Source organism: Podarcis filfolensis, assembly GCF_964270895.1.
Source record: "Podarcis filfolensis genome assembly, chromosome: 1".
Classification (NCBI taxonomy): Eukaryota; Metazoa; Chordata; class Lepidosauria; order Squamata; family Lacertidae; genus Podarcis; species Podarcis filfolensis.
Window position 1 is genome coordinate 84,016,940 of NC_139604.1, and position 27,071 is coordinate 84,044,010.

Consider the following 27,071-nt stretch of genomic DNA (forward strand, 5'->3'; position numbering starts at 1 on the left):
GATGGGTGGCTTTTATTCTGCCTCCACCCTTTGTGTTACAGTTTTAAAATTTTTGTTTCTAATTACCAAGCTCATGCTCTCTTGTGCAGACAGAGAGAGAGATTTTATCTTTGTTTGTACTGCTTCTGGTTCATCTTCACTGGTTTTCAATTTTTACCTCTAAAGAACTTCTCTCTCTCTTTTTTTTTACATCTTCCATGACCTAAAATGAAATCGAAGTACAATTCGCTATGACCTAAGTTGAATATTTCATTAACAAGTTGTTTTAATACAGAATTTAGAGGCAGATTTAAATGTGCACCATCTCTGATAATCTACTACGGGTAAATAATCAGTGTTTGTATGTAACTCAGCTGGTATTTGTTACTAACAACACTGAATTCCAGTCAATACATTTGCAGTAGGAACATAAGAGAAGGTTGCTAGATCAAGCCAATGGCACATCTAGTCTGGCAACCTGTTCTCAAAGTGGCCAACCAGAGGCCCATGGGAAGCCAACAAGCAGGATCTGAGTGCAACAGCCCTCTCTCCACTTTTGATTTCCCACAACTGGTATTCAGAGGCTTACTTAATGCTTCTTGCTTCTTAAACAGGGTTAAGCTTTCGGGAACAGACCACAGCCTCACATGCACTACCATCTAGCTCTTTTCCTCTCATACTTGAATTTCCCTTAAATGTTTCAACCATGGTTACTTGTAATGGCTGCACTGATGTGAACTTAAAGGTAAAGGGACCCCTGACCATTAGGTCCAGTTGTGACCGACTCTGGGGTTGCGACGCTCATTTTGCTTTACTGGCCGAGGGAGCTGGCGTACAGCTTCTAGGTCATGTGGGCAGCATGACTAAGCCGCTTCTGGCGAACCAGATCAGCGCATGGAAACGCTGTTTACCTTCCTGCCGGAGCGGTACCTATTTATCTACTTGCACTTTAATGTGCTTTCAAACTGCTAGGTTGGCAGGAGCAGGGACCGAGCAATGGGAGCTCACCCCGTTGCGGGGATTCGAACCACCGACCTTCTGATCAGCAAGTCCTAGGCTCTGTGGTTTAACCCACAGCACCACCCGCATCCCAATGTTAACTTAGGTTAACCCTAATCTTGGTTTGCTCCTCCCCAAAATCTGAAATGTTGTTCCAGGGACAGCCAATGGGGTGCCCTGCAGATGTTTTGAACTACAGTTCCCATCTTCCCTAATCACTGGTCATGTGGATCACGGCTGACTGTAGGAGAACTGTAGTCCAAAACATACTGAAGACTCCACATTGGCTACTTGTGTGTGCTAATCATAGCTGGGGTTTGTGCATATGCCATGACTAACCATGATTAGGGCAAGAGAATTCATGCACAAGATGAGTCCTCCAGTCTGTTCCTGATCCTTTAATGGGATGACATTGTTGTGTCTACTCCAGCCTCAAAAACAAAAATGATGAAAATCTCAATGGCTTAAGTCCCAACTCTTTTAAATTCTGAATTTTTTTGCAGCACCATCTTCAAGAATTCAATAGTTTGATTTGGCAAGAAGTGGCCAGTTAGGCCATGCAATTTTTTTTTTTTTTTGGTAGCTACAAAACCTGTCTCTGAAATAAGGTAATCACTTTGAGTCTCTCATCTACTATGAAATTGAAGGGTATCTGTTCTCAGTTCTTATACAAACTTTTAGCAGTAACGTGCTTCACAGTAGCCTTTTTAAGTTCCAATACCATCATACTAGTGGAGTGGGCAAGGGCCTTGTCTGATGCACATTGTTGAAGAGGCAGAAGAGAGACTATGATTCAAATATAGTGAAGTGGACCTCACATGGGAGTTTGCAAGTTAACAGATTCTGATAAATTCTTGGTTTTTTAAAAAGCGATTTCTTTTTTTAAAAAGGGGATGTGTTAATGTGATTTTAAACAAAGGGAGGGAAGAAAGTAACTTTTCCTTGTGTGCATTAGCCCTTTGGTATTCACTGGTAGCTGTGGTGGGTCAACTTGCTTTATTCTGCCTTTTCCTTTTTTATATATATAGAAAAGATGGCATTTATTGCTTTCTGTTTTGCTGCTGTGTTGGGCATTAGCACAGAATGACAACTGTGCCTGCCCCCTACCCCGAAGGTAGAACTGTAAGGTTGGCTTAAAGGTCATCTACTCCAGCAGGATATTCCACCCCGAACAACCCTATCATATTAACTCGCATCATCCATATTACAAGTGTAGAGCAAGCAGAAAACAAGGGGGACTGAGAGATGTCAGAAATCCCTGCATGACAAGGAATAACTATCCGCCCAGCTAGCATAAGCTGTGCTGTATGCTATGGGAGTGAAGGTGAATGATGCATTGTGGGACTGAGTAGAGATCTGTGGTGCAAAACCATTTAGACTGCAATCCTATACCCACTTACCTGGAAGCAGGCCCCTTTGAAATAAACAGGACTTTTGGGTAGACGTGTCTAGCATTGCACTGTTCACTGCAGTCCTGTACAACTGCATTTATAGTTTAGGTCAGGGATGAACAGACCCTAAGTTTGTGGGGTCTTTGTGCTTTTTTAGTAGAATATTCGGGTCCACCAATCAGAGCCAGTTGCAGAATAGCAGCTGCTATTTTTATTATTATTATTTTTTAAAAAAAAATTTAAAAATTTATATGCCAACATTTGTCAGAAGACCACAATGTGGTTTATAACATACAACACCAATGCCACAACATAACACCTGTACAGCATAATAACTCTACACTGTACATGCCAAATAATAATTATATAGATCCAATGTCGGCAACTGGCTGGACACTGAGGAGTGGAGGCTGGATACTGATAAGTGGGCACCGGGAGAAAGGGGGTTGGATCCCCTTTTGAAGAAGAGATCCGTGAACTGGGGGAGCCTGTAACAGCCAGGAGATGAGTCTGAGGCAGGAGAAGCTGCAGGATTGGAGAATGAAGAACAGGTGCAGGAGGAGGGAGAGAGAGGTCAGGCTGGTGGAGAGTCAAGGGCTTCCATACCACCACCACCTCCTCCTCCTGCTGCTGCCCTCACTTCTCCTGCTCCACTGTCTCCCAGGGCCAGAAGAGGGTTGAAGTGAGAGGAGCAGAAGGTTACACACAGGCAGAGTCTTCGCCTGCTTGCGTGCAGCTCAGATGGGGGAGATACATAAGCCGGGGACGGGGCCTCTCTACTGTGGCAACTGTGACATCAGGTGCACACCTAGAAGCAGCTGAGAGACACGGGGCAGATATACACGTCTTTCCCTAACTTGCAAGTGTCCTTTTGGCAAATTAAGAGTTGATTCCTCACTCTGGACATTCCTGGCCTGAGAGCACGGCGACATCCAATTATGATTAGGAACACATTAAAAAACACAGATTCTAGTATCAGCAGCAGCATAACGAGGAGAAAAATCATCAACCAGGTATCTAAAATACAAAGACGACACCCAAATACAGAATCTTTTCTCAAAGGTAAACCAGGTAACTGCTTCTAAAATGTCAGGTGGTGTTAGGTCAATGAGAGGAAAAATGAGACAATGTCTTCCTTCTTCCTTCCCATTGCAACTAGAACTGGATCTTGTACTGCCATTATTGCCACTCCCTTATCTCCCCTTCCCATTCTGAATATGGCTGCAGAGAGAAGGTGGGTGTGTTTCACCAAACTTCCGAGTGGCATAATGGGAGCAGCTTTCTGCTCATGACCATACTTTGTCCATGCCAAGCATAGCTATGAAGGGCTGTCCAACGATAGCTCAGTTGGTTAGAGTGTGGTGCTGATAACACCAAGGTTAAAGGTTCAATCCCCATATGGGACAGCTGCATATTCCTGCATTGCAGGGTCTCTTCCAACTACAGTTCTACGTTGCCCTCATTGTTCATTCGTAAAGCTAATTCCTGGGGTGGAGGGTGGAGGAGGACCACACACTTGTGGCCCCAAAATATCTCCTGCAGCTGTGCATAGTGGGGCCTGCTGAGGGGCTTGGCAACACCCTGTTTTCTCCAACACAGGCATATTTTGTGAGTAGGCTGCCATTGGCTTTGGCCACAAGTCTGTATAGAGCACGGGTGGGGGACCTGCAGCCCTCCAGGTGTTGCTGCACTACATCTCCCATCATCTCTGACCATTGAGCATGCTGGATAGAACTGATGGGAGCTGGAGTCCATAGGTTCCCCATCCCTGACTTAGACCCCCCCCCCAAAAAAGTATATTGGGAGCTGGCTGCTTGTAGATGAAAAATAAATAGAAAGGAGGGTAGCCTGCCAAGTCACAAGGTCCAGGCTTTTCAGCAGTTTCTTGTTCAAAAGACTTTACTTTTTGTCCTCAGCTTGCTTGGAACACTTATTCATAGTAAAGGACACGAGCAAAACCAAGCATAGCAAAATATATTGGATAAACACTGGGAGCAAATGCTATTTTTAGCTGCTCTGCGTATTCCCTGCTGTTCTCCACCAGATTCCAAATGTGCACAGAAAACATGCAGGAGGGCTTAGCTATTCTAGGCAAGTCCTCCTCGTGACCCTTTCCCTTCTGAACACCCGAATGCAGAAAACGTGGGGTGGATTAAAGATGAAAGCTAAGGCAAGCCACGGCAACAGCCTTTCTGTAACCGGCATTTGAGTTTGCTTTCTCAGTGACAGAAGAAACTGAACGGAGTGCTTCCAGAAAAGACTCGAGGCAAGCTAAGTCAACTCACCAGGCATAAGTTGGGGAGTCACTTGATCTGAACACAAAAAGCGAAATGTTGCACATTTCAGTTGTATTCTTCATGGGCCAGACCACTGCTGATCCCAAATGCTGTATCTCCCAATGACTAGGTGGTTCGCAAAAGTAGTAATCTTGTACATCTTGTAAAATGGACACCTAGCACAGGAATGGCACACCACTGTGAAGGCTAGATGCCTTCTGGGGGCTACATACCATTTGCAAACCCCTTTCTGTCATCCATCCAGGCAGGGAAGAAACATCAGAGCTCATGGACATGTTCCAGCTAGGCAAAAATACTAAAGGAGGTTGCAAAGAAAGCCTGGGCAGGGCTGTGGCCTTTGTATGATTCTGAGGGCCAAATAGAGAGGGCTGAATTTGACACACACACACCCTCCCTCACCCACGCCTAAGTCTCCTCATCCTCATCCCTGATCTAATAACATGCCTGGTATAGTAGTGTGTGGTACTATGACCCAATGCTTCGCTTTCTATTTTTATTCCTCTTTTATGTTATGGAAGCACTGGTGAGGGGGTCAAATGTTCCTGGGTCTAGTGTCCAGAAAATACAATGGCTTCCAAGAATTAGAAGCTCCCCATCTGAGAGGATGCATGTAGCCAAGGTTCATAAGTTATGAGATAGGGGACTCCACTTCAAGCCAACCATAACTTTTTCTGTAGTAATCTTATCCTTAAGTACACAACACTTCAATATAACAGACTATGAGGTGATAACTCCACTATCTGCCCTCCTGTACAAGATGCTGTCATCACCAATCCAGCATCGCTAAAGATAACCAGCTGAGGAATCCCAGCTAAGCCCTGCTGCTATTTTGCCCTCCTCTGCAGTAATAATAAGGAACAAATGGAACTGGGTAAGCTGATGCATCTAGAATATGAATGAACAGCAGACAAGGAACTGGCTGCAAGCTGAAGGCACTTTATTTGTGTTCTGAAACTGACCTCAGGCACGCCGCACATGAAGGCAAAAGGGCGGAGTGGTGGAAAAAGCCCTGCTCTGACGTATTTATACAAATTAATAGCTTGTCACCCTGAAGCTGATGAATAATTTTGCGGGATATAAATGGCAAGCCGGAGTCCAAAAATAGATCGGTTTGCTGCAGACCTGTCTGCCTCAGCTACACTGCCAGAATACAAACAAGATCCCTTGCTGGGTTTCTCTGCAGAGCCAAGGAAATCTCTGCTCAAAGCAATGTCCCCAAACCTAAGTAGTAGTGGAAGAAGGAATCACTGCACAATATATACACTTTGCTGATTTGCTTATGTTACCTCAATTGCCCCCTGCCCCTTGGTGGAAATTTCCTATTTTGCTAGTGAAACTTTTAGTCCTGACATTTTGCTTCTGCAGTTGACCTGATGCAGCATATTCATTCTGGAAAAGCACTGACATGAGACATGCCTGTGGGCATTCAGTGGGCATCAGCATGGCATGTTCCTCCACCCTCAGTCCCCTGCCCTCTTCTCGGTTGGCAACACGTGGACTGGCTGGTGTTATTCTCACATGGCAAAGTTCTTCCCTAGGGCTCCGTGACATCCAGTCATCACCATTCGCACAGATGAGAGCCTCTCCATTCATAAAGAGGCAACACTTGATTCACAATGCACCATTTGTTCCTGCGTATTGCTAAAATAGCATCAGGGTACGTGTTTTGTTTGTGGCAACCTACAGATGCCCTGTATGAGGAGCAATATATATTTGTAGAAGGGTTTTGCATACAGTTCCTCCCCACACGAGAAGCTGCTATGGGGAGGCGGGAAAGGTGATCCATTAGGGAAGGGCTGTAGCTCAGGGACAAAGCATCTGTCTTGTGTGCAGAAGGCTATATGTTCAATCCTTGGCATCTCCAGGTAGGGCTGAGAGAGGCCCTTGTCTGAGACGCCAGAGAGCCGCTGCCAGTCATTGCTGAGCTAGATGGGCCAAGAGTATAAAGCAGTTTCCTAAGTTCCTATTCTGCAGTCTCGGTTGCTTGTGGCCTCAGTTCAGAGACCTGCAAATTCATCTGCATGTGTGCTGCTGCCACTCTCTTTGCAACTGAGGAATGCTTGAGTACAGGAATCCCCCTTCCTGCAAAAAAAGGCTAGTAGATGTTGATATCCTTACTCTCCCTGAATTTGTCTCATGAAGATAAACACAATAATCTGGAAACCAAGCCTTATGAGGAACAGTTGAGGGAGTTGGGTATGTTTAGCCTGGAGAAGATTGAGAGGGATTATGATAGCCACCTTTCAAATACAGTGGTACCTCGGGTTACATACGCTTCAAGTTACAGGCGCTTCAGGTTACAGACTCCACTAACCCAAAAATAGTACCTTGGGTTAAGAACTTTGCTTCAGGATGAGAACAGAAATCGTGCTCTGGCAGTGCGGCGGCAGCAGGAGGCCCCATTAGCTAAAGTGGTGCTTCAGGTTAAGAACAGTTTCAGGTTAAGAACGGACCTCTGGAACGAATTAAGTACTTAACCCGAGGTACCACTGTACCTAAGGGGCTGGCACATGGAAGATGCGGAAGGCTTATTTTCTGCTGCTCCAGAGGGGTAGGACCCAAACCAACAGATTTAAGTTACGAGAAAGGCGAGTCCAAGTAAACATAAAGAAGAACTTTCAGAATGTAAAAGCTGTTTGACAGTGGAACAGACTCCCTTGTAAGGTGGTGGACTCATCTTCACTGGAGGTTTTTAAACAGAGGTTAGATGGCCATCTGTTGTGGATTCTTTAGCTATGGTTCCTGTTTTGCAGGAGGTTGGACTGGTCAACCCAGTGATCACATTATGTTGCTAGTAATGGTGCAAGAGAAACAGCTGCTGTTTGGCTGGTGGGAGAAGGGGGGCGTTCATACCTCTCCGGATTGAGCAGGACGGTTAAATAGATTTATTTTTTAGTTAAACAAGGGAGGTCTCACATCATTGTCGGAGTATGAAATCAGCAGCGGAAGACTGGTTACAGAATTACACCTTCAATCAACTCTGACCCTGATATCTCAGGGTAATGAGCATCCATTCTGGTGGGTAAGTGATGTGGTGCTGTGCTACCCTTTTCTTGGATGAAATGCATTTGAGAGAGTGCATTTGGCAGCAACTCTGCTGCTTGAAACTCTCAAGGATGGGGGGGCACTCGGCTCGAAAGATGTGGGATGCTACTTGAATGCTAACAGCTCTGGAGTGATGGGCTCACTTTCTTGTGACAATGCCTGGCCATGGAACTCCAGTCTGGGACACAAAGAGGTGCAGAATAAACCAGGAGTCCATGGTACATTCGTGGACATGTTCTGTGAAAAACAGCAGGTGCAGTAAAACAGGGACACAGTTTTCTAAAATGGCTCCAGGGTGATATTTCCTTCACTGTTTGAAGAGCATCTCACCAAAGGGGACTTCCCCATCCCTATCCCTCTGTCTCATTTGCAAACATTTGATCAATGACTATCATCTGGACTGACCTGGCTGAGGGCCAAACTCCCTGGTGATTTCTTTATTTATTTGATATTCTGTGCCTCATCAAAAGATCTAAAGGCAGTTCACAAGAAAAAAACATAAGTTAAAACAAAAACAAAACAATAGCCTCCCCCCACAAACACATTTAAAAAAGCTGTAGAATATTAATCAGCTAAATTAATTTATTAATTTTCTATCCCACCCTTCCTCTCAAAGGAGCACAGGGTGACAAGAAATAAAACAGCAAAACAATGCCATTAATATGAGAAAGCTTCCTGTATTGCAGGAGGTTGGACTACATGACCCTCAGGTCCCTTCCAACTCTACAATTCTATGCCTCTATAAGAGAGAAATGATCAAGTATTCTCACGGCTAAAATGTTCAAGGTTGCCAGGAACTATATATTGCAGCCATCAAATGCCCAGGCATTGAACAGGATTGTTTTAAAATTCCACCTGAATGTTAATAACAAAGGAGACAGAAACACAACATATCCCCATGGAAGGCCTTCCATAAATGGGGAGCCACTACCAAAAAGGCCCTATTGTGGGTCGGCACCAACTAGGCAGTACCCAGCTGTTGCATTATTCACACACTACCATTTAGAAGAAATAGAAGCTGGGGTTACCTATCTGGAAAGTGTTCCCAAGCTGGATTGGGGCCTCACACCCATTTCTAGACCTGCTCATGTTGAACGCACCTGGTATTTGCCTGTTAAGATGCTGTTTCCTACAAACACTGTAAACATTTTGTGTGCGTGTATACATGCAATTTTCAGCAGTGAATCTTCACAAGGTGCCAGTCTAGATCAGGAGCACGGTCCAGACTTGAATCTCACAGCTCCTTTTCCATCATGATCGCAGCTGCTAGCTGGATTACACTTACAGTCGTACCTTGGTTGTCGAACGAAATCTGTTCTGGAAGTCTGTCCGACTTCCGAAAACATTCGACAACCAAGGTGCGGCTTCCAGTTGGCTGCAGGCGCTTCCTGCACACAATCGGAAGCTGCATAAAATGTTTGGGTTCCAAACAACGTTCGCAAACCGGAACACTCACTTCCGGGTTTGCGGCGTTTGGGAGCCAAAACGTTTGAGTTGCAAGGCGTTTGGGATCCAAGGTACGACTCCCTTTTTTAATGAGTGAATAATGCAAGACATTGTTTGGGGTTGGTGAAAAGGTCATTGCAGTGCTAGTGGGGTGTGTGTGTGCAGAGCTCATAGATGTGGTTTTCCAACTCTTACTATTCTGAGCCAACGTTTCTTAAATGCAAAAATATATCATGTGTTCAGAACATTTGAAAATGGAAAATGATGAAATATCAGTTCCTTGGGGAAAACCTAATTGTGTATCCTAGGAAAAAGCTGATACTGAAAGACACACTATTTCTGTAGCGGAAGCTGTCTCATCTCCATGCATCCATCCAGCCATTGCCCCGTTTAGGTATGGGTTAGAATAATCTAAGCACCAGTTACTTGATATTTGGGATGTGAGCACTAGGAACTTCTCTCGCTACATAATCACGTAGCCTTGGGGACCAAGCACATGGAACAGATTGACTTACCAATATAGTGGTAGCACACAGCGTTGTTTACATTTCACAGCCATAGGCAAGTTCCTCCACTGTGACTTATGTCCCATAGACATTTAGCTTCGATCTTTTGGCTTCACGGTTGTCCCATTCCAGAAGTGGTGCGGCAACAGACTAAATGCAGACCTAGACCTAGCTATGCAATGAGTAATATCGTCATCCGCATCAAGGCTGGCAGTGAGAGCACGCTCCCTAAATATAGCAGGGTATAAGGTTAAGGGGAGCCTTGCCAGTTGCAACGGGTGCGTGAACGTGCGCATTCCCAGGAAGAAGCCCAGGCAGTACTTACGTTTGCTTTAACCCCCTTGGGAAAGAGCAATCGGCTATTCAAGGGAAAGTCATCGGAGTCACGCAATCTTACGTGTGTTCACTTCAACGGGCCTGCAGTAAGTCTCAGTCATAATTAAAATAGTACCATCAGCAAAATGGGAAATCAGAGCATGAGTAAGTCATGGCCCTTTCGCTTTCCTGGGTGATCATGGAGAAGAAGATCCAGTACTGAGGTCTGTCTGCTGAACCGCCTCAACTTTTTACATTCAAAAGTGTTTTTTACATTCAAAAATATTTTTTACACTGAAAAATATTGTGACCAATCTGATTAAAAGCAGTGACCAATCTCTTTAAAAATAAAACCTAACTTTTTAATGACACATTTTTGGGGTATGGGGTTAGGTAGGGCGCATTATATTATATTATATTATATTATATTATATTATATTATATTATATTATATTATATTATTACATTACATTACATTATATTATATTATTATATTATATTATATTATATTATATTATATTAATATTTCACCTTTTCCCCCTGACAGGACTCAAGGCAACTTATATATAAAAATAAGAACCATTGAAAACATAGGAAAAGCAATCATTTAAAACTTGAATTAAATTGAATTGAACATTGATAGAATTAAAGCAGGTATAGGCAAACTCGGCCCTCCAGATGTTTTGGGACTACAACTCCCATCATCCCTGGCTAACAGGACCAGTGGTCAGGGATGATGGGAGTTGTAGTCCCAAAACATCTGGAGAGCCGAGTTTTCCTATGCCTGAATTAAAGCAACCGGTGTACAGTGGTACCTCTAGATACGAATGGGATCCATTCTGGAGCCCCGTTCGCATCTAGAGGTAAATGTAACTAGCGATGGAGCGTCTGCGCACACGCACGTCGCTTTCCGACACTTCTGCGCATGCGCGTGACGTCATTTTGAGCATCTGCGCATGCGCAAGTGGCGAAACCCGGAAGTAACGCGCTCCGTTACTTCCAGGTTGCCGAGGAGCGCAACTCGAATGCACTCAACTCGAAGCATATTTAACCCTGAGGTATGACTGTAATTCTTTCAGAATCAGTGCAGTGTGATTCCATCTGGCTGCATAAGTTAATGTTCTTGCAGCCACATTCTGCACTAATTGAAGCTTCCGGGTAGTCTTCAAGGGTAACCCCATGTACAGTAAATTACAGTAATGCAAATGGGAGGTTACCAGAGCATGGGTCACTGCAGCTAGGCTACCTCTGTCCATGAATGGTCAAAGCAGGAAACCAAAAAGATGGAAAAAGGCACGTCACACAACCAAGACTACATGAGCCTCTAGAGACAATGCTGGATTGATGAATACCCCTCCTTCCCCTGGTGTATCTGCTCCTTCAAGGGAAGTACAATCCCATCCAGGACAGGCTGTACACCTAATTCCTTGACACAAGAATCATTTACCCATAATGCCTATTCTCTCCCACTCCTTCAAGGCTTGTTCTATGATTAAATGGCTGTCACCTGATAGCAGAAATCTTCAATGATTTATCACATTGGTTTTAACTGAGCATTTGAATCAATTACATCTGCATAAATGCACACATGTATAATAAAGCAATATGGCATGGGGTGGGGAGAGATAACCCGCATCCTTGCCCCATGTTTCCCAACTGTGGCTATTTGAACATCTTTTTTTAAAAAAGTAAACCTTTATAAATGCAATCACACAATTAATGTCTTATTTAGCTTCATCCTACATAAGAAGAGATGGCTCTTCAAAGGTGGCACTTATCTGCATTTTTTTTGTACATGCTTGTCTAGAAGTTGTTTTTTTCAATTGTCTTTTCAAAGCAATCACAATGTTTTAAATGGATTAATGTAACCAATTAATCAACTAAGGGTTGTATTCAAGGCTAGTCCTACTCAGAATAGACCCACTGAAATTAATAAGCCTAAATTTGTCATGTCTGTTAACTTTAATGGGTGGGTCTACTCTGAGAAGGACTATTATTCCATCCTAAAACTGTGAACTTGTACAGTACTCACTTACTTGAGAGAATGCACCATTGCACTCAGTAGGTTCTACTTCTGAGTACAGAATTGCACCCTATAAACTGGTGAAATTAGCAGTTTTGCTAATCGTCAATATGTCTGGGTTTTTCATCAGAACCAGGAAGTGTCCAGACAACTTTTGTGTCCAGATTTTTACTTCTTGAAATATGGCAACCCGGCCACCCACACTTCCATTTCTGAACCTAAATAGAGCAGCACTGCCATCTGGTGTTGGTCCATGTTACAACCTTAGAAAGAGCTGTCCAAAAACCTATGGCAAATTGCTTAGCAAATAATTTTTCAAGCGGACTTAGATTTAATAGGACAGACCTCACATTTACATCATGGGGGCAATCTATAAGGTGTGATTTGTAGCTGGGATGGGTCAGGCATGGAGAAGCTGAGATAGAAAAGCTAGACTGGAAAAAGGCAATATTCCCTTTTGGAGGAATAGCAGGAAGAGGCCTTAATGTACATCAGGGGTGGGCAGTCTTCAAGGCCACAAGATCTACTTAGCTTTGACTAGAATCATGAGGCTTTGTAACCAGAGCCAGATGCAAAACAGTAATTTAATCAGAAAGACATATACCAGGAATTACTGTAAGGAATCACTAACTCAGTGATTAGCACGAGAATCAAGCTCAGAAGCCCTTTCCACACACCACTGGTTTTCCCTCAAGCATCGTTTTTCAGTCACCCAATTTAAGGCAGAAAAGCTTTTTGTTGCTGTTGTTAGATCATTGGGAGTCGGAAATGCTTGCTGACCTATAGACTCATCCATAGATCTCTTAGTACGTCTCAGTCTACCTTTTGCCTATCCTTCCTTTGCATTAGTCCAAACAAGATATGCTGAAGAGTGGCCACCAAAAAAACAGCCCCATGAAGACAGAAACTATGATAGGGGATGAAGGCCAAGCTGAACTTCATGACCAAGTGGGGAATCCGAACTGTATAACAATTGATTCTTTGTTATATAGAAATACTGGTATTCCCAATTTTGTGTCAAGTTCACCCTCGTGGCAGTTATTGTGTAGCCAGCTACATCCCCTTGTGGCAGCCATTTTGTGACTGTAGCATCACATACGTGGAACAGAACCGTTATCATGGGGAGTCAGACTGATGTCTGGAATTAGCCCTTTAATGCCCCAATATAAGGCCTAACAGACCTGGACCTGGAATTGCTTTCTATTTGTAACCATTCTATTGGGTTGTTTTTGTTTTTATCACGTATTTTGTGATTTTACGTTGTAACCACACTGAGATCTGCGGGTATATTAACGAATTTAATTAATTCATTACTAATAACCATGCAAGAGTTATTCTGAATCTCTCTAGGTAACACATATGCAGTAGTAACTAGCAGAATGTCACATGGCAGGTAAAGTATGAGAAGCAAAATACTAATGGGGAGGATCAAAGACTGGTTAACTGTTAAAAATAAGCTGAGAGAATTTCTCACACGGCTGCTTTTCATTTCAAGGTCACGAGAACAGCAATTGCTTGATATCTGCTTTAATACTCCCTCTCACAGAAATGCATAAGGAATGTTACAGCCAGTGACATATAGCTCACATCTGTATACAGTGGTACCTCAGGTTACATACGCTTCAGGTTACAGAATCCACTAACCCAGAAATAGTGCTTCAGGTTAAGAACTTTGCTTCAGGATAAGAACAGAAATCGTGTAGCAGCGGCGCGGCAGCAGCAGGACGCCCCATTAGCTAAAGTGGTGCTTCAGGTTAAGAACAGTTTCAGGTTAAGAACGGACCTCCAGAACGAATTAAGTACTTAACCCGAGGTACCACTGTAATTGATACACCCATTCAACTTGTAAGCACATTGCAACACTATGTAAGAGGCAGACAGTTCACCAACCCAGCTTAGACCCTGACACTCAAACAAGGAAACCAGAGCTAACAGCGATGTTGCACCCTGGCTATAAGAAGCCATTCCATTGCTGTCCATGGGTCTTAACAACTACAGGGAAAAGCGCAACAGGCTCCTGCCTGGTAGCCTGGTGCTTTAGTGTGTTTGAACTCTTTACTCAGTAACAGAGTGAAATATACTTGGAGTCGAGAGTGGATTTCAATTCGACCACTAATGGAGGTATGCAATGAGATACTAGAGGGGAAAAAGGCGCCGGAGTCGTGGCAGGAAGCTTATATTACACTTATACCAAAAACTGAGTCTGAAAAGACGCAACTTAAGAACTACCGCCCCATATCCCTTCTTAATGTGGATTACAAAATATTTGCGGACATTTTGGAAAATAGATTAAAGAAAGTACTATTGGAAGAGATTCATAAGGACCAAGCGGGCTTTCTCCCGGGTAGACACTTGTCGGACAATACAAGGAACATAATTAATATCTTGGAGAAGTTGCAAGTGAATATAAACACCAAAGCAGTTTTAATCTTTATAGATGCGGAGAAAGCCTTTGACAACATTTCTTGGAGTTTTATGAAGAAAAATCTTCAGGGGATGGGGGTGGGTCAAGGGTTTGAAAATGGTATAAGTGCAATTTACTTTGAACAAAAGGCTAAATTAATTGTGAATAATATGGTGACAGAGGGATTTAAGATAGAGAAAGGTACACGACAAGGCTGCCCAATTTCCCCATTGTTATTCATCACAGTCCTGGAGGTATTATTGAACATGATTAGAAGGGACCGTTTGATAAAAGGCATTCAGGTCGGAGCTAAGCAATATAAATTGAAAGCTTTTGCAGATGACTTAGTCTTAACATTACAGGAGCCAGAATCTAGTTCGAAAAGAGTTTTGGAAGTGATCCAAGAATTTGGGCAGATGGCTGGTTTTAAGCTGAATAAATCTAAAACAAAAGTTCTTGAGAAAAATTTAACACCGATTGAGAAAGACAGGTTTCAGAAGGAGACAGGCCTAACAATAGTAAAGAAGGTTAAATATTTGGGGGTGAATATGACTGCTAAGAACCTAAACTTGTTTAAAGATAACTATGAGAAATGTTGACTAGAAGTGAAGAAAGATCTAGAGATATGGTCAAACTTGAAGCTTTCCTTGTTGGGAAGAATTGCGGCTATAAAGATGAATGTATTGCCAAGGATGTTATTTTTGTTTCAATCTTTGCAAATTGTGGACAAGATGGACTGTTTCAAGAAGTGGCAGAAGGATATCTCTAGATTTGTCTGGCAGGGCAAAAAGCCTAGAATAAAATTTAAAATACTAACCGATGTAAGAGAAAGAGGTGGTTTCGCCCTGCCAGACCTGAAACTCTATTATGAATCGGCCGCATTTTGCTGGCTGAAAGAATGGCTGCTTCTTGAAAACACAGACATTTTGGATTTAGAAGGTTTTAATAACGTCTTTGGGTGGCATGCATATCTGTGGTACGACAAGGTCAAAGCTCATAAAGCATTTAAAAACCATATTGTCAGGAAAGCATTGTTTAACGTCTGGTTAAGATATAAAGACTTACTGGAGAACAAAACCCCAAGGTGGTTGTCACCAATGGAGGCAAAGGCACTTAAAAAGTCCAATATGGAGGCCAAATGGCCGAAATATTGGGAAATACTGGAACAAGAAGGAGATAAATTGAAATTGCAGAGTTTTGAGAAATTAAAAGATAAGGTGCGAGATTGGCTGCACTATTTTCAAATAAGAGAAGCCTATAACATGGATAAAAAAATAGGTTTCCAGGTGGAAAAATCAAAATTGGAAACTGAGTTGTTAGAACCCAAAACTAAAATACTTTCAAGAATGTATAACTTGCTGCTAAAATGGAATACGCAGGATGAAACAGTTAAATCTGCTATGATTAAATGGGCACAAGATGTTGGTCATAACATCATGTTTGCTGACTGGGAACGGTTGTGGACCACAGGTATGAAATTTACGGCATGTAATGCCCTAAGAGAGAATATTATGAAAATGATATACAGGTGGTACATGACACCAGTCAAGCTTGCAAAAATCTACCATTTGCCTGACAATAAATGTTGGAAGTGTAAAGAAAGTGAAGGAACATTCTTTCACCTTTGGTGGACATGCCCAAAGATTAAGGCTTTCTGGGAGATGATATATAACGAAATGAAAAAAATCTTTAGATATACATTCCTTAAGAAGCCAGAGGCCTTTCTCTTGGGCATGGTGGGCCAATTGGTGCCAAAGAAAGATAGAAATTTCTTTATGTACGCAACAACAGCAGCAAGAATTCTCATCGCAAAGTATTGGAAGACACAAGAGCTACCCACCCTGGAAGAATGGCAGATGAAGCTGATAGACTATATGGAATTGGCGGAAATGACTGACAGAATCCGAGACCTGGGAGAAGAGTTGGTGGAAGAAGACTGGAAGAAATTCAAAGACTATCTTCAGAAATATTATAAAATTAATGAGTGTTAAAATTGTGCTTGGATGGGTAATAAGTGGTAATTAGTGATAAAAGTTATTAAGATTATGCAAAAAAGGTATTGATAATTGGTTGAAAAATAGGGACATAGTATATGTTATGGTACAAAGTTTAAACATTTGATAAAGGGTAAGAATTTGCTGAATTAAATATTTGAATGGGAATACAAAAAGGGGAAGGTGCGAGGAGGTCAAGAACATAAGCATATGAAATTGAGGTTATTGGAAAAATGGAATGGTTTTATTTTTTCTTTGTTTAAATGTAATTTTTCTTAATTAGTTGTGTTTTTCTTTCTGTATTTTTTTTTCTTTTGTGTGTTTCTTTTTTCTGTAATTTATGGTTTTTTATTCTGTGAATTTCTATTTTTCTTTTTTGTAAAACTTTAATAAAAATCTTATATAAAAAAAAAAGAGAGTGGATTTCATGCTCATAGTGGTGAGGAGGAATGGAAGATCCCCCAGAATGTCAGCTTTATATACATTATTTATACAATGGGCCCCACGTGATTGGCTAATTCCAGGATTCTCCTGTCGGCCAATCAGGTTGCGGATTCACTTCCACCTGGAGCTGGATTGGGTGGCTCCTGTGGACCAATCAGACTGCTGCATTCTGGGTCCTTTTGTTCTAGGACCAATCAGACTGCTGCATTTTGGATCCTATTCAACTCAGTACATAACACAGAGACTGCACTCTTAAGCTTCATTTACTTTTGCTGGGCTTCCCTTAGGCTTTAATACGTTTTATGCAGGCTAGTCCTGTGCATTATGTGTTCTGTAGGTCGTGTGTCTTGCTGTGCTTTATTCTTGTTGTACATGAATAAAACCAGTATGTCTTCACCCAAAAGTGTGCCTATTGTCTCTGAATCCACAAAGCACAGCTGCCCTTGTAGAATAGGTGCCCACAGCATTCTCTCAAAATTCCAGTGTGCCCCTGGGACCATAAAGGTTGGCAGCCTAATCAAAACACAGGCTCCTACATTGGGTGGGGGTGGGGGACTATTAGACAGCTGTGTCTGAGCAACAAACTTCTGCTTTGACTGGCCCTAAAAAAACCCCAACCCATTCCAGATCTGGCTGAGAATGATCTCCCTCGACAGATGCCCCACCCATCTGCAGCATCTCCTTAGCATGCATTTGAACACCATGAGACCTGCTCTGCTCCAGAGGAAAAACTGAGGGGAGAGACTTTCTGCAGGCAATGGCTTTTCCACCTGCCCTGCCCCACCCTCGTCCCAGACCATGACTTTGAGAACAGCAGAAGCAGCTGGGAAGGGAATAGTTCAGGAATATTTTTTCAAAAGTTGTGTGTCCTTGTTTCTACTTTGATCCTTTTACAGGGTTTTGTATCTTTGGGGTATTTTACGCATTGTGATTTGCTGTTATTTTTATTGGTTACAGATTAGTAATTTTTTATTGTAATAAGGGTAAACTGTTTAATTTTTTTTGCTGATGTCTAATTTTACTGTTTACTGTTAGATTCTGATGTATTGTTGAATGTTGCTTTATTTGATATAAGTTGTTTATTTTAAAGTTATTGTGACTTTTTATATTGGATCAGATTGTTACTCTTAATGTTTGATGCATTATTATTATTAGTAGTAGTAGTGTTGAAAGTCGCCCACAGTGGCTAGGACAACCTAGCTAGATGGGAGGGGTATAAATATTATTATACCAGCATTGCAGGGGGTTGACTAGATGCCCCTTCGGGTCCCTTCTCACTCTACGATTCGCCCTTGGTCACATGCTCAGTCCATACAAGGATCTCAGCAATTCTGACGACTAGCTGAGGAGCCCATGCTTAAGAGCCATCTCAGCCACCGGCTTGCCGCTGCTTGCCTTACTTTGGCTTCAGATGGGCGCCGGGAAACAAAAGCCCAGCGAGTACTGGGCTGCCAACCGTCGTTCCCCGCGCGGAGAAGCGAGAGAACGGTCATCCGCCTGCCAGCAATTCGTCGCGCCGGAAATGACGCCCGGCTCGAGCGGAAGCCGGAAGCGTCGGCCGCGGCTGGCGGAGGCGGAGGGGCGTGGGAGGCGTACGCCGTTTGCGGTCTTTTCCTTCCCCTCCGCCGGAGCGCCGTGAGGTGAGGAGGGCGCCCATGACGACCTGGGTCCTTCCCGGAGCGTAGCCGGCGTGGCGACTGAGGGGGAAGCGAAGAGAGCCGGCAAGCCAGTTCGCGCTGGGGTCCTCCTCCTCGGGCGACCGGGTGAGTGGCACGCGGGCCGGGGGACCCTCCGATACCCCCTGAGCTTCGGGGTGGCTTCGGGTGTCCTGGCGAGCTGGGGCCCAGCTACTCGCCCTCCGTTGAGCCCCGAAGTCGCCCTGCAGGTGAGAGCCATTCGAGGTGGTTTCCTAGGGATGCCTTGCCTCCTCACCTGTGGCCGAAGAATCAGAGAACTGTAGAGCTGGAAGGGATCCCGGGAGTCATCGAGTCCAACCCCTTGCAATGCAGGAATCTCAACTAACGCATCCGTGACAGGTGGCCATCTAACCTCTGCTTATAAGCCTCCAAGGAAGGAGAATTCGCCAACTTCCAAGGGAGTCCGTTCCACTGACAGCACAGCACCCACTCTATCGTCCGGTTCTTTTTTACTCTCAGTTCCTTTCTCATCGCCAAGGTTCAGACACACACGCCTCTGTCAGATTAAGTGCTACTTTCACAGTAACAAGAAGAATGGGAATAAATGGGGCCTGGTGACACACATGTGTGTGGGTGGGTGTGTGGGTGTGGGTCCGTCCTGCTCCCTTCCCCCGTGATGGAAATTCACTGAATCTAAGTGGCTTGTGGGTTTGCCTGTAGGAGAAGAAGAGCCTCGATACCCACATACAAAAGGAAGTTGCAGTGTTCATACCAACTTAGGTGTCCCAACACCTGATCAACAGTGTCAGCTTTACTGGTGCCAGTTAACATACTTGATTCATATTAAAAGTAATCTTTTACTCTCGGGGGATTCAGTCTCTTATCTGCTCCCCGGCTGTCATCAATGACTGTGTGGGATAAGGCGATAGTGCTAAGCCTAGTTTTCTGCCGCTTCTTGATCCAAGCTTGAAACCAATATGCAGGTCCTTAATTTCTGAATGTAGCTGTCCAGTGCTGGAAATTCTAGGCTCTTTTCCCAGTCTAGATGTGAATGTGCACAGAGAAGATAGCTTTATTTGCCTCACTTTCATGGGATCTGCAGAGAATATTTAACCATCTGGTGTTATTCAGGTAGGATGTTGAAGTAAACACTGCACAAACATTTTTAAATGTCAATAAAGGAGTATTTCAGCTTGCATTTCCTACTAATTTGGATCTTTAGTGGCTTTCAAAGCCACTGTTCTTCAGTCATGCATATTCTGTTTTACTGCACCGGTACAGAGCTTACTTCCATTTTCCTGATTAGTATCAGTCCAGTTTTTGACACATTTGTAAAGCAATGTGGAAATGACTGGGCATTAGTTGGGGGATATGTATTCTAGAACCCTGTCACTTTCCTTTAAATTATTGATTTTCTCAGAAAGCTACTGATGCTAATTGGGTAGTATCTAATTCTAAATGTGACCGTGAGGATGCAAATGCAGTTTATTATTTTTTTAGAAGGAAACATCATAGGCTTTATTTAATATTATTCGTTTTGTAGCAGTTATAAAATATGATTAAGTATCTCCATGGAATGACTGTGTATGCTGTAGCCAGGCATGGAAAAATATTTTCCTCAGCGACATAAGAACTTGTCATGAATGCGTGATCTCAGTGATGCATCAGGATATTCCATTGTTTGGTGGGAAGAAGGTGTCAATTAGTGTCATTAAAATGCTAATATATTATATTGTAATACTAAGGGTAGTGTTGTTTTAGACACTGAAACCTCGTAATCCAGGTTCTGGGAGGGACACCTTAATAAGTTAAAGAAGCCTAATGAAGAAGGCTTGCAGCATGTGGATCAACTTGAGGGAGGTGGAAGTGATTGTTTTGGTGCTTTTTGGTAGTAGAATATGAAAACTTTTTCAGATAGATCCAAAGCCCATAAGACAGGCATAGGCGGTAAACTCGGCCCTCCAGATGTTCCTGTTCCTTGCCGTCTTGAAGCTGTTTTTTCTCCAAGGGTGGGAAAGCAGACTGGGGGGTGGTGGTTATGTTGAGTAGACAGCTGCAGTAAGAGGGAGTCTTAACGGTTAAGCAGCCCTTGCTTTTCCATTCCTAATCAGAGTCTGTGAAGTCATTTTCCTGTAAATAGCAGTGAAACCATACTAGGCAGATATGAGGCCCAAATGTAGTCCTGCAGAATAGTAAATGCATAATAGTAAATTACCAATAAACTTGTATTCCTTCTGATTACTGATAGATTTGGCAAAGAGAGCCAAGAACGCTATTTTGCTGAGGCAATCTAGCTGAAATGTTTAAGAGCATACACACCCACTGTTATTGTTGCTACAATACCTGGCATCTTCCTGTTATCTTTGTTCTGCATGTGGTAAATTGGCATCCCTCTAGGCAGGAATGGGGTTGGTCATAGAATAGTATTTTGCTGGGTGTAGTTATGTTGCCCTGGGAATAACTAGTCAGTCACAATTAAAAGTGTTAACACTTCTTAATTTAAAACTGTTATATTACAAATCATCCAAGGTGAAATAAAAAAACTTTAATCTACCACAAGCCATGATTGCATAAAATATTAGTTTTAGAGAATAAATACCTTAAGATTGTACAAGTAAAAATAAAATTCTGGCAAATGTTAAGTATATACAGTTTAATATGTGACTGAACACTTAACATGTGCATGCCTTTACAGAGATTTGGGTTTATTTTTTCCTAGAAATTGTAAAATAGCAAGCTGCAATATAAATAAAACTTCAGGGCATTTCAGCTTTATCTGTTCTGCTATCTGCAGAGTTGGTGCTAGTACTTAACAAGGACATGTGTTGTTGCTACTATCCTTTTATTATTGTGTTTCTCAAAATGTTTCTTCCCAGGTCCTAACTGTGCCTGCCCAGTTCTGCTTTGCCAGTTGTGCAACTGAGAGGTATTTTGTATGTGACATTTTGTACTCCGGTTTGATGCCAATATTGAAGTGCAAAATACTCACATATCAATACCAGATGTGAAGGGTTTGGACATATATAAATAGCATTTTCACCTTTTAAAATATACATGAGAAGTGAATGAGAAATGAGAATGAGAAATAATTACAACCATTGCTGGTATGTACTTAAAAACAGACGTTCCATTTTATACACATGTGTGCCCCTCACATCTAATGCAGTATAACTGGGACATGGGTGGTGCTGTGGTCTAAACCACCGAGCCTCTTGGACTTGCCAATCAGGTCAGCAGTTCAAATCCTTGTGATGGATTGAGCTACTGTTGCTCTCTCCCAGCTTCTGCCAACCTAGCGGTTCGAAAGCGCATCAAAGTGCAAGTAGATAAATAGGTACCGTTCTGATGGGAAGGTAAACGATGTTTCCGTGTGCTGCTCTGCTTTGCCAGAAGTGGCTTAGTCATGCTGGCCACATGACCCGGAAGTTGTATGCCGGCTCCCTCACCCAATAAAGCGAGATGATTGCCTCAACCCCAGAGTTGTCCGCAACTGGACCTAATGGCCAGAGGTCCCTTTACCTTTTCCTTTAAGTTTTGTATAAATGCTGCTGACCATTTAGTTTCCCCTTTTCCCCAGGAAAATGAATTCTGTCTGTAAAACTAGTTTGTTTGTTTTTTATTGTAAGCTGCTAAACCCAATCAAGAACCTGCCTTCTGTAGCGGCACTAGATGTTAAATAGCAGTAGATGACAGAAGAAAAATGGAGAGGTAGTCCACATTGGTACATGCCAATGATATTGCCTTGTTTGGTCTGTTGAAAAACAACAGTAGCATTTTCATCTTAACTGATATTCTAGTGTGTTGGCAGTACAGTTGCAAACCACAAGAGCACAATAATGTTTTTATTTTATTTTAATTACATGGATTTCTGACCAGGTTGCCACAAATTAAACATACCCTTTTAAATTTTGTTTTTCCATATATTCTGTTTTCCAGAAGCTTGTGGGAAAGGTGGCTTGTTTCATTATGTGTGCGTCAGTCAAATATAACACCCGGGGTCCAGCCCTCATCCCAAGAATGAAGACTAAACACCGCATTTACTACATTGCTCTCTTCTCCATTGTGCTGTTGGGCCTCATTGCTACAGGCATGTTCCAGTTCTGGCCACACTCCATAGAGTCCTCAAATGATTGGACAGTTGAAAAACGCAGCATTCATGATGTGCCTGTGGTCAAGATTCCAGCAGACAGTGCCATCCCAGAACGAGGAGATCTCAGCTGCAGGATGCATACATGTTTTGATGTCTACCGCTGTGGCTTCAATCCCAAGAATAAGATCAAAGTCTATATTTACTCTCTGAAGAAGTATGTAGATGAATACAACATGCCTGTGAGTCATACCATTTCCAGGGAATACAATGACCTGTTAACCGCCATCTCCGACAGTGACTTCTACACAGATGACATCAATCGTGCCTGTCTCTTTGTGCCATCAATTGACGTACTCAACCAGAATATGCTCCGTATCAAGGAAACTGCTCAAGCTTTGGCACAGCTCTCCCGGTACTTACACATATCTTACTGTGAATGCTAGAGCTACAACAGTAAAACAAGGGTAAGGGGACTAAGAGGGGGAACCAGATAGTCAAGGAGTACATTGGTTTTCAGTCTTAATTATTGACCACCCTGTTCTCCCACTGTTTGGTAATTATTCATTTGGGCTTAAACGTCAAGCAGGCCAATTGCAACTCATTTGAGAGTGCCTGGTTCAGAAATCATGCGAATGATGACATTTATGGCTAATCTGTGACCATTGGGCTCCTGCATTTTTGTAGAGCTGTTTTTTTACAGAGAGGCTTTGGATGTGTGCTTATCTCTGAAGCTCTGGTTTCAAGCATGTGTGGTGGTCTCATTTCCCCATCATTTTTCTTTCTCAGTTGGAATCATGGGACAAATCACCTCTTGTTCAACATGTTGCCTGGAGGACCACCTGACTACAACACAGCACTTGATGTTCCAAGAGACAGGTAGGCAACTTTGGGTGCATCTCAGCTTGAAGCAGAGGAGTTTGTATGGGGTTAACACAGATTAAGTGAGGGACATCCACATTCCCACATTATCCCTGTACCTTTAACCTATCAGCATGCTTCTCCATCTCCTTGTTCTTTAGCACGATACATCTTAGGTTGCGTCCTGTTTACAACTTCCTCCTCTCACTTCTCTCTTGGACCTCAATATGAGAGAGAGGTCATCTTTAAGTGTCCTCTGAGAAGCAAAGGAGCAGGCATGGCTTCCTTGTTGTTCTCTAGACTAGTTAGTTGGACTAGAACTAGAAACCTTTCTATCCAAGCTATGTGTATCCTACAATAAACAACTTAATTTTTTTCCTTCCTACAAGCATCTCTGTGGGGGATTGCAGCAAGAAGAGTCTACTCTCTAACCATGATTAGCTAGCTAAGTGCTGCACTTTCTGCATACTAAGGTGTTTCAACAGGGTAATTGGCCCACTTCTCCCAATAGGCAACTTGTTTCTGTTTCTTTGAGACTTTTTAGAACAAGTCTCTAAACAAGTTCCAGAGCTATTGGGAGTCTAAGTGTGAATTTATTTATATGTCACAAAATTGTAGAGTTGGAAGGGACCAAGAGGATCATCTAGTCCAACCCCCTGCAATGCAGGAATCTTTTGCCCAACATGGGGCTCGAACCCATGACCTTGAGAGTCTTATGTGGCGTACACACTTCCCCCCTTCTCCATTTTATCCTCATAACATCCCTATGAGGTAAATTAGGCTGAGAGACAGTTACTGGCACAAAGTCACCTAGTGGGCTTCAGCACTGAGTGGGGATTTGAACCACTACTCCACTCTGGCTGCGAGTGGCTGAATGCTTTGGACTGGCCCTGTTAACACTTACCCTCCTTGTGCCATTTTGTCAACTTTGCTGCTTCTGAAACTTAATGGAACATAAATATACTGCTTTCTAAAACAAATTACTTCTACATAGCATTTAACTAGTTGGCCTTGATTTACAGCCAACCAAAGGGTATCCTCCTATTGAAGACGAGAACTTTTTTTAAATCTAAGTTTTACATCTTAGAAACATGGCTTCAGTTTGTCTCTACTGACTGTTAGTATCTGCATATCTTTATGTGGAGGTTTTGCCATTGATCTAAGTGGAATTTGGATTGCCCTCATATTCTTGTGTATATATAGAAAGTCACACTCCAGAAGTTCCTGTACAGAGAGCAGTCAAGGAGTATTTTTGTTTCCTCTGTATGACTTGTCAGAAAAAAGGATTATTGTGTATGTATTGGTATGGGTAATTTAGTTTTTTAGCATCTTATGTCACAATGCTTGAATCCCTCCTGTGTATATATGATGTGAGTGGCCAGTAGAGGACAGTCAAGTATTATTATTTTACCATCTAAATGTGTAAGTGTGTGTGTGTGCTTTAGAAAATCCAAGGTATAGTCAAGCTGATTAAATATTTGATATCACTAGGTGTAAGTTTCCACATTTTTATTTATAAACTCTTATTGAATTCTGTGCCCTTCCCTCCCCATTATAGGTTAAATAAATAAATAAAACATTTTGTCTAACCCATATGCTTTTTTGCTGCCACTTTTTAACTCCAATCTGTTTCTTTAGCCACCTTTTACTACACACGGCAGCAAGGTATAGACATGGGCTGAGCAAACTCAGAGACTTGCATCAAATATGTTATTATTTAATAAAACTTATTTAATATAATAGGGATTTACTTGAAGGCAGGTTATTTAATCAATTAGTAATAATAATAATACCCCAGCCACTCTGGGTGGCTTACAGCATATATTGAAACCTAATAAAACATCAAACATAAAAAACTTCCCGATACAGGGCTGTCTTCAGATGTCTTCTAAAAGTTATGTAGTTGTTTATCTCTTTGACATCTGAAGGGAGGGTGTTCCACAGGGAGGGTGCCAGTATCGAGAAGGCCCTCTGCCTGTTTCTGACAGTGCCTGTAACTTCACTTCTCACAGTGAGGGAACCAGCAGAAGACCCTCGGAGGAAGTGTCTGGGCTGAACGATGGGGGTGGAGACGCTCCTTCAGGTATACTGACTTTTAGAAGACACCCAAAGGCAGCCCTGTTTAGGGAAGTTTTTTATGTTTGAAGTTTTATTCTGTTTAATATTCTTGTGGGAGCTGTCCAGAGTGGCTGGAGAAACCCAGTCAGGTGGGTGGGGTATAAAATAATAATAATAAGAAGAATAAGAATAAGAATAAGAATAAAAAAATTATTATTTTTTATTATTATATTACTGGGCCAAGACCATTTAGGGCACTTTGAATTGTACTCAGAAATGCACTGGGAGCCAATGAAGAACTTTTAGGACTGGTGTTGATAAAATCCCGGCAGCCACTCCCAGTCACTAGTCTAGCTGCCACATTCTGGATAAGTTGTAGTTTCTAAGTCACTTTCAAAGGTAGCCCCACATAGAGCGCATTGCAGTAGTCCAAGCGGGAGATAACCGGAGCATGCACCACTCTGGTGTGACAGTCTGCAGGCAGGCAGGGGCTCAGCCAGCATACTAGATAGAGCTGGTAGACAGCCACCCTTGACACAGAATTGACCTGCACCTCCATGGACAGGTGTGAGTCCAAAATGACTCCCAGGCTGTGTTCCTGGTTCTTCAGGGCACAATTACCCTGAATTCAGGACCAAGGAGTCCCCCACACCTGTCCGTCCCCTGTCCCCCAAAACAGTACTTCTGTCTTGTGAGGATTCAACCTCAATCTGTTAGCCACCATCCATCCTCCAGCTGCCTCCAGACACTCACACAGGACCTTCATTGGTTATGATTTGAAGAAGAGGTGGAAGTTGATATCTTCTGCATATTGGTGAACACCCAGCCCAAACCCCCTGATGATTTCTCCCAGTGGCTTCATATAGATGTTGAAAAGCATTGGGGAAAGGACGGAGCTCTGAGGCACCCCACAAATGAGAGCCCAGGGGTCTGAACACTCACCCCCAACTCCACTTTCTGGACATGGCCCAGGAGAAAGGAGCTGAACCACTGTATAGCAGTGCCCCCAGCAATGCTTGGTTTGTTAATAGTTGATATGCCACTGTTACTTTAGCAGATGTTACTGGTTCTTTAAAAGTGTTGTTGCTAGTTCTCATCCCTGTGCAAAGCTAATAGCCAGTCCCCTTTTCTCCTCTTATGGTTAACTCACAAATACTCCACCTGAAGCCTTCTATCTGGTCAGGGTTTTCCAAAGCGATACAGGGTGGAACAGGATCTCCCAGCTGTCACTTCTTGGTTTCGGTTTTCTTCTGAAACCTTCCTCCTGGTCAGGCACTTGAACACTTGGCCGTGAAGACGTCACAGTTCTCTTCTCTGATGTCTCCTGCAGTCAACAGTTAGCTTCTGACCAGAGTTGTAGTAACTTACTGGAGAACTTCCTTCAGAGTCTTCCTCTCCAGACTACCTTTCCCCCACTTCTGCCTAGAAGTCTCTTCACTTTCTGATGGCACAATATTGTGCCTGTCTTTATATTCTCTGTCAGAACTGTTTTGGAATATACTATATACTTATCCAGTAGGTATAGGGTGGTATACTACTACTACTACTAATAATAATAATATTAATCCCATAGAAATGGGTCAGT

The 27,071-nt window shown here is 42.8% G+C and overlaps 1 protein-coding gene and 1 long non-coding RNA gene across 5 annotated transcripts in view; one reads left to right on the forward strand and one right to left on the reverse strand.

Moving 5' to 3' along the window:
• Window positions 1–961: 961 nt before the first annotated feature.
• LOC310757809 lies at window positions 962–10,272 on the reverse strand. Its single transcript, XR_014545483.1, has 3 exons — window positions 9,673–10,272; window positions 8,117–8,183; window positions 962–1,409 (listed from the first exon to the last, which is right to left on the reverse strand). It is a non-coding gene; the product is annotated as an uncharacterized lncRNA (long non-coding RNA).
• An 8,110-nt stretch (window positions 10,273–18,382) lies between these two features.
• The window catches only part of EXT2 (exostosin glycosyltransferase 2), a 79,407-nt gene continuing 70,718 nt past the window's right edge, over window positions 18,383–27,071 (forward strand). For 2 of the 4 annotated variants that reach the window (XR_014545003.1, XM_083601993.1), the window contains exons 1-3: window positions 18,389–18,606; window positions 22,417–22,982; window positions 23,357–23,446. Coding sequence is in view for 3 of the 4 variants with exons in the window: in XM_083601993.1 (XP_083458119.1) it covers window positions 22,447–22,982; window positions 23,357–23,446 (626 nt within the window). In the remaining variant the exon portion in view is untranslated. Of the gene's footprint in view, window positions 18,607–21,356; window positions 21,407–22,416; window positions 22,983–23,356; window positions 23,447–27,071 lie in introns of all 4 variants that reach the window. The other 2 variants (XM_083601994.1, XM_083601995.1) reach the window with 2 other exon arrangements.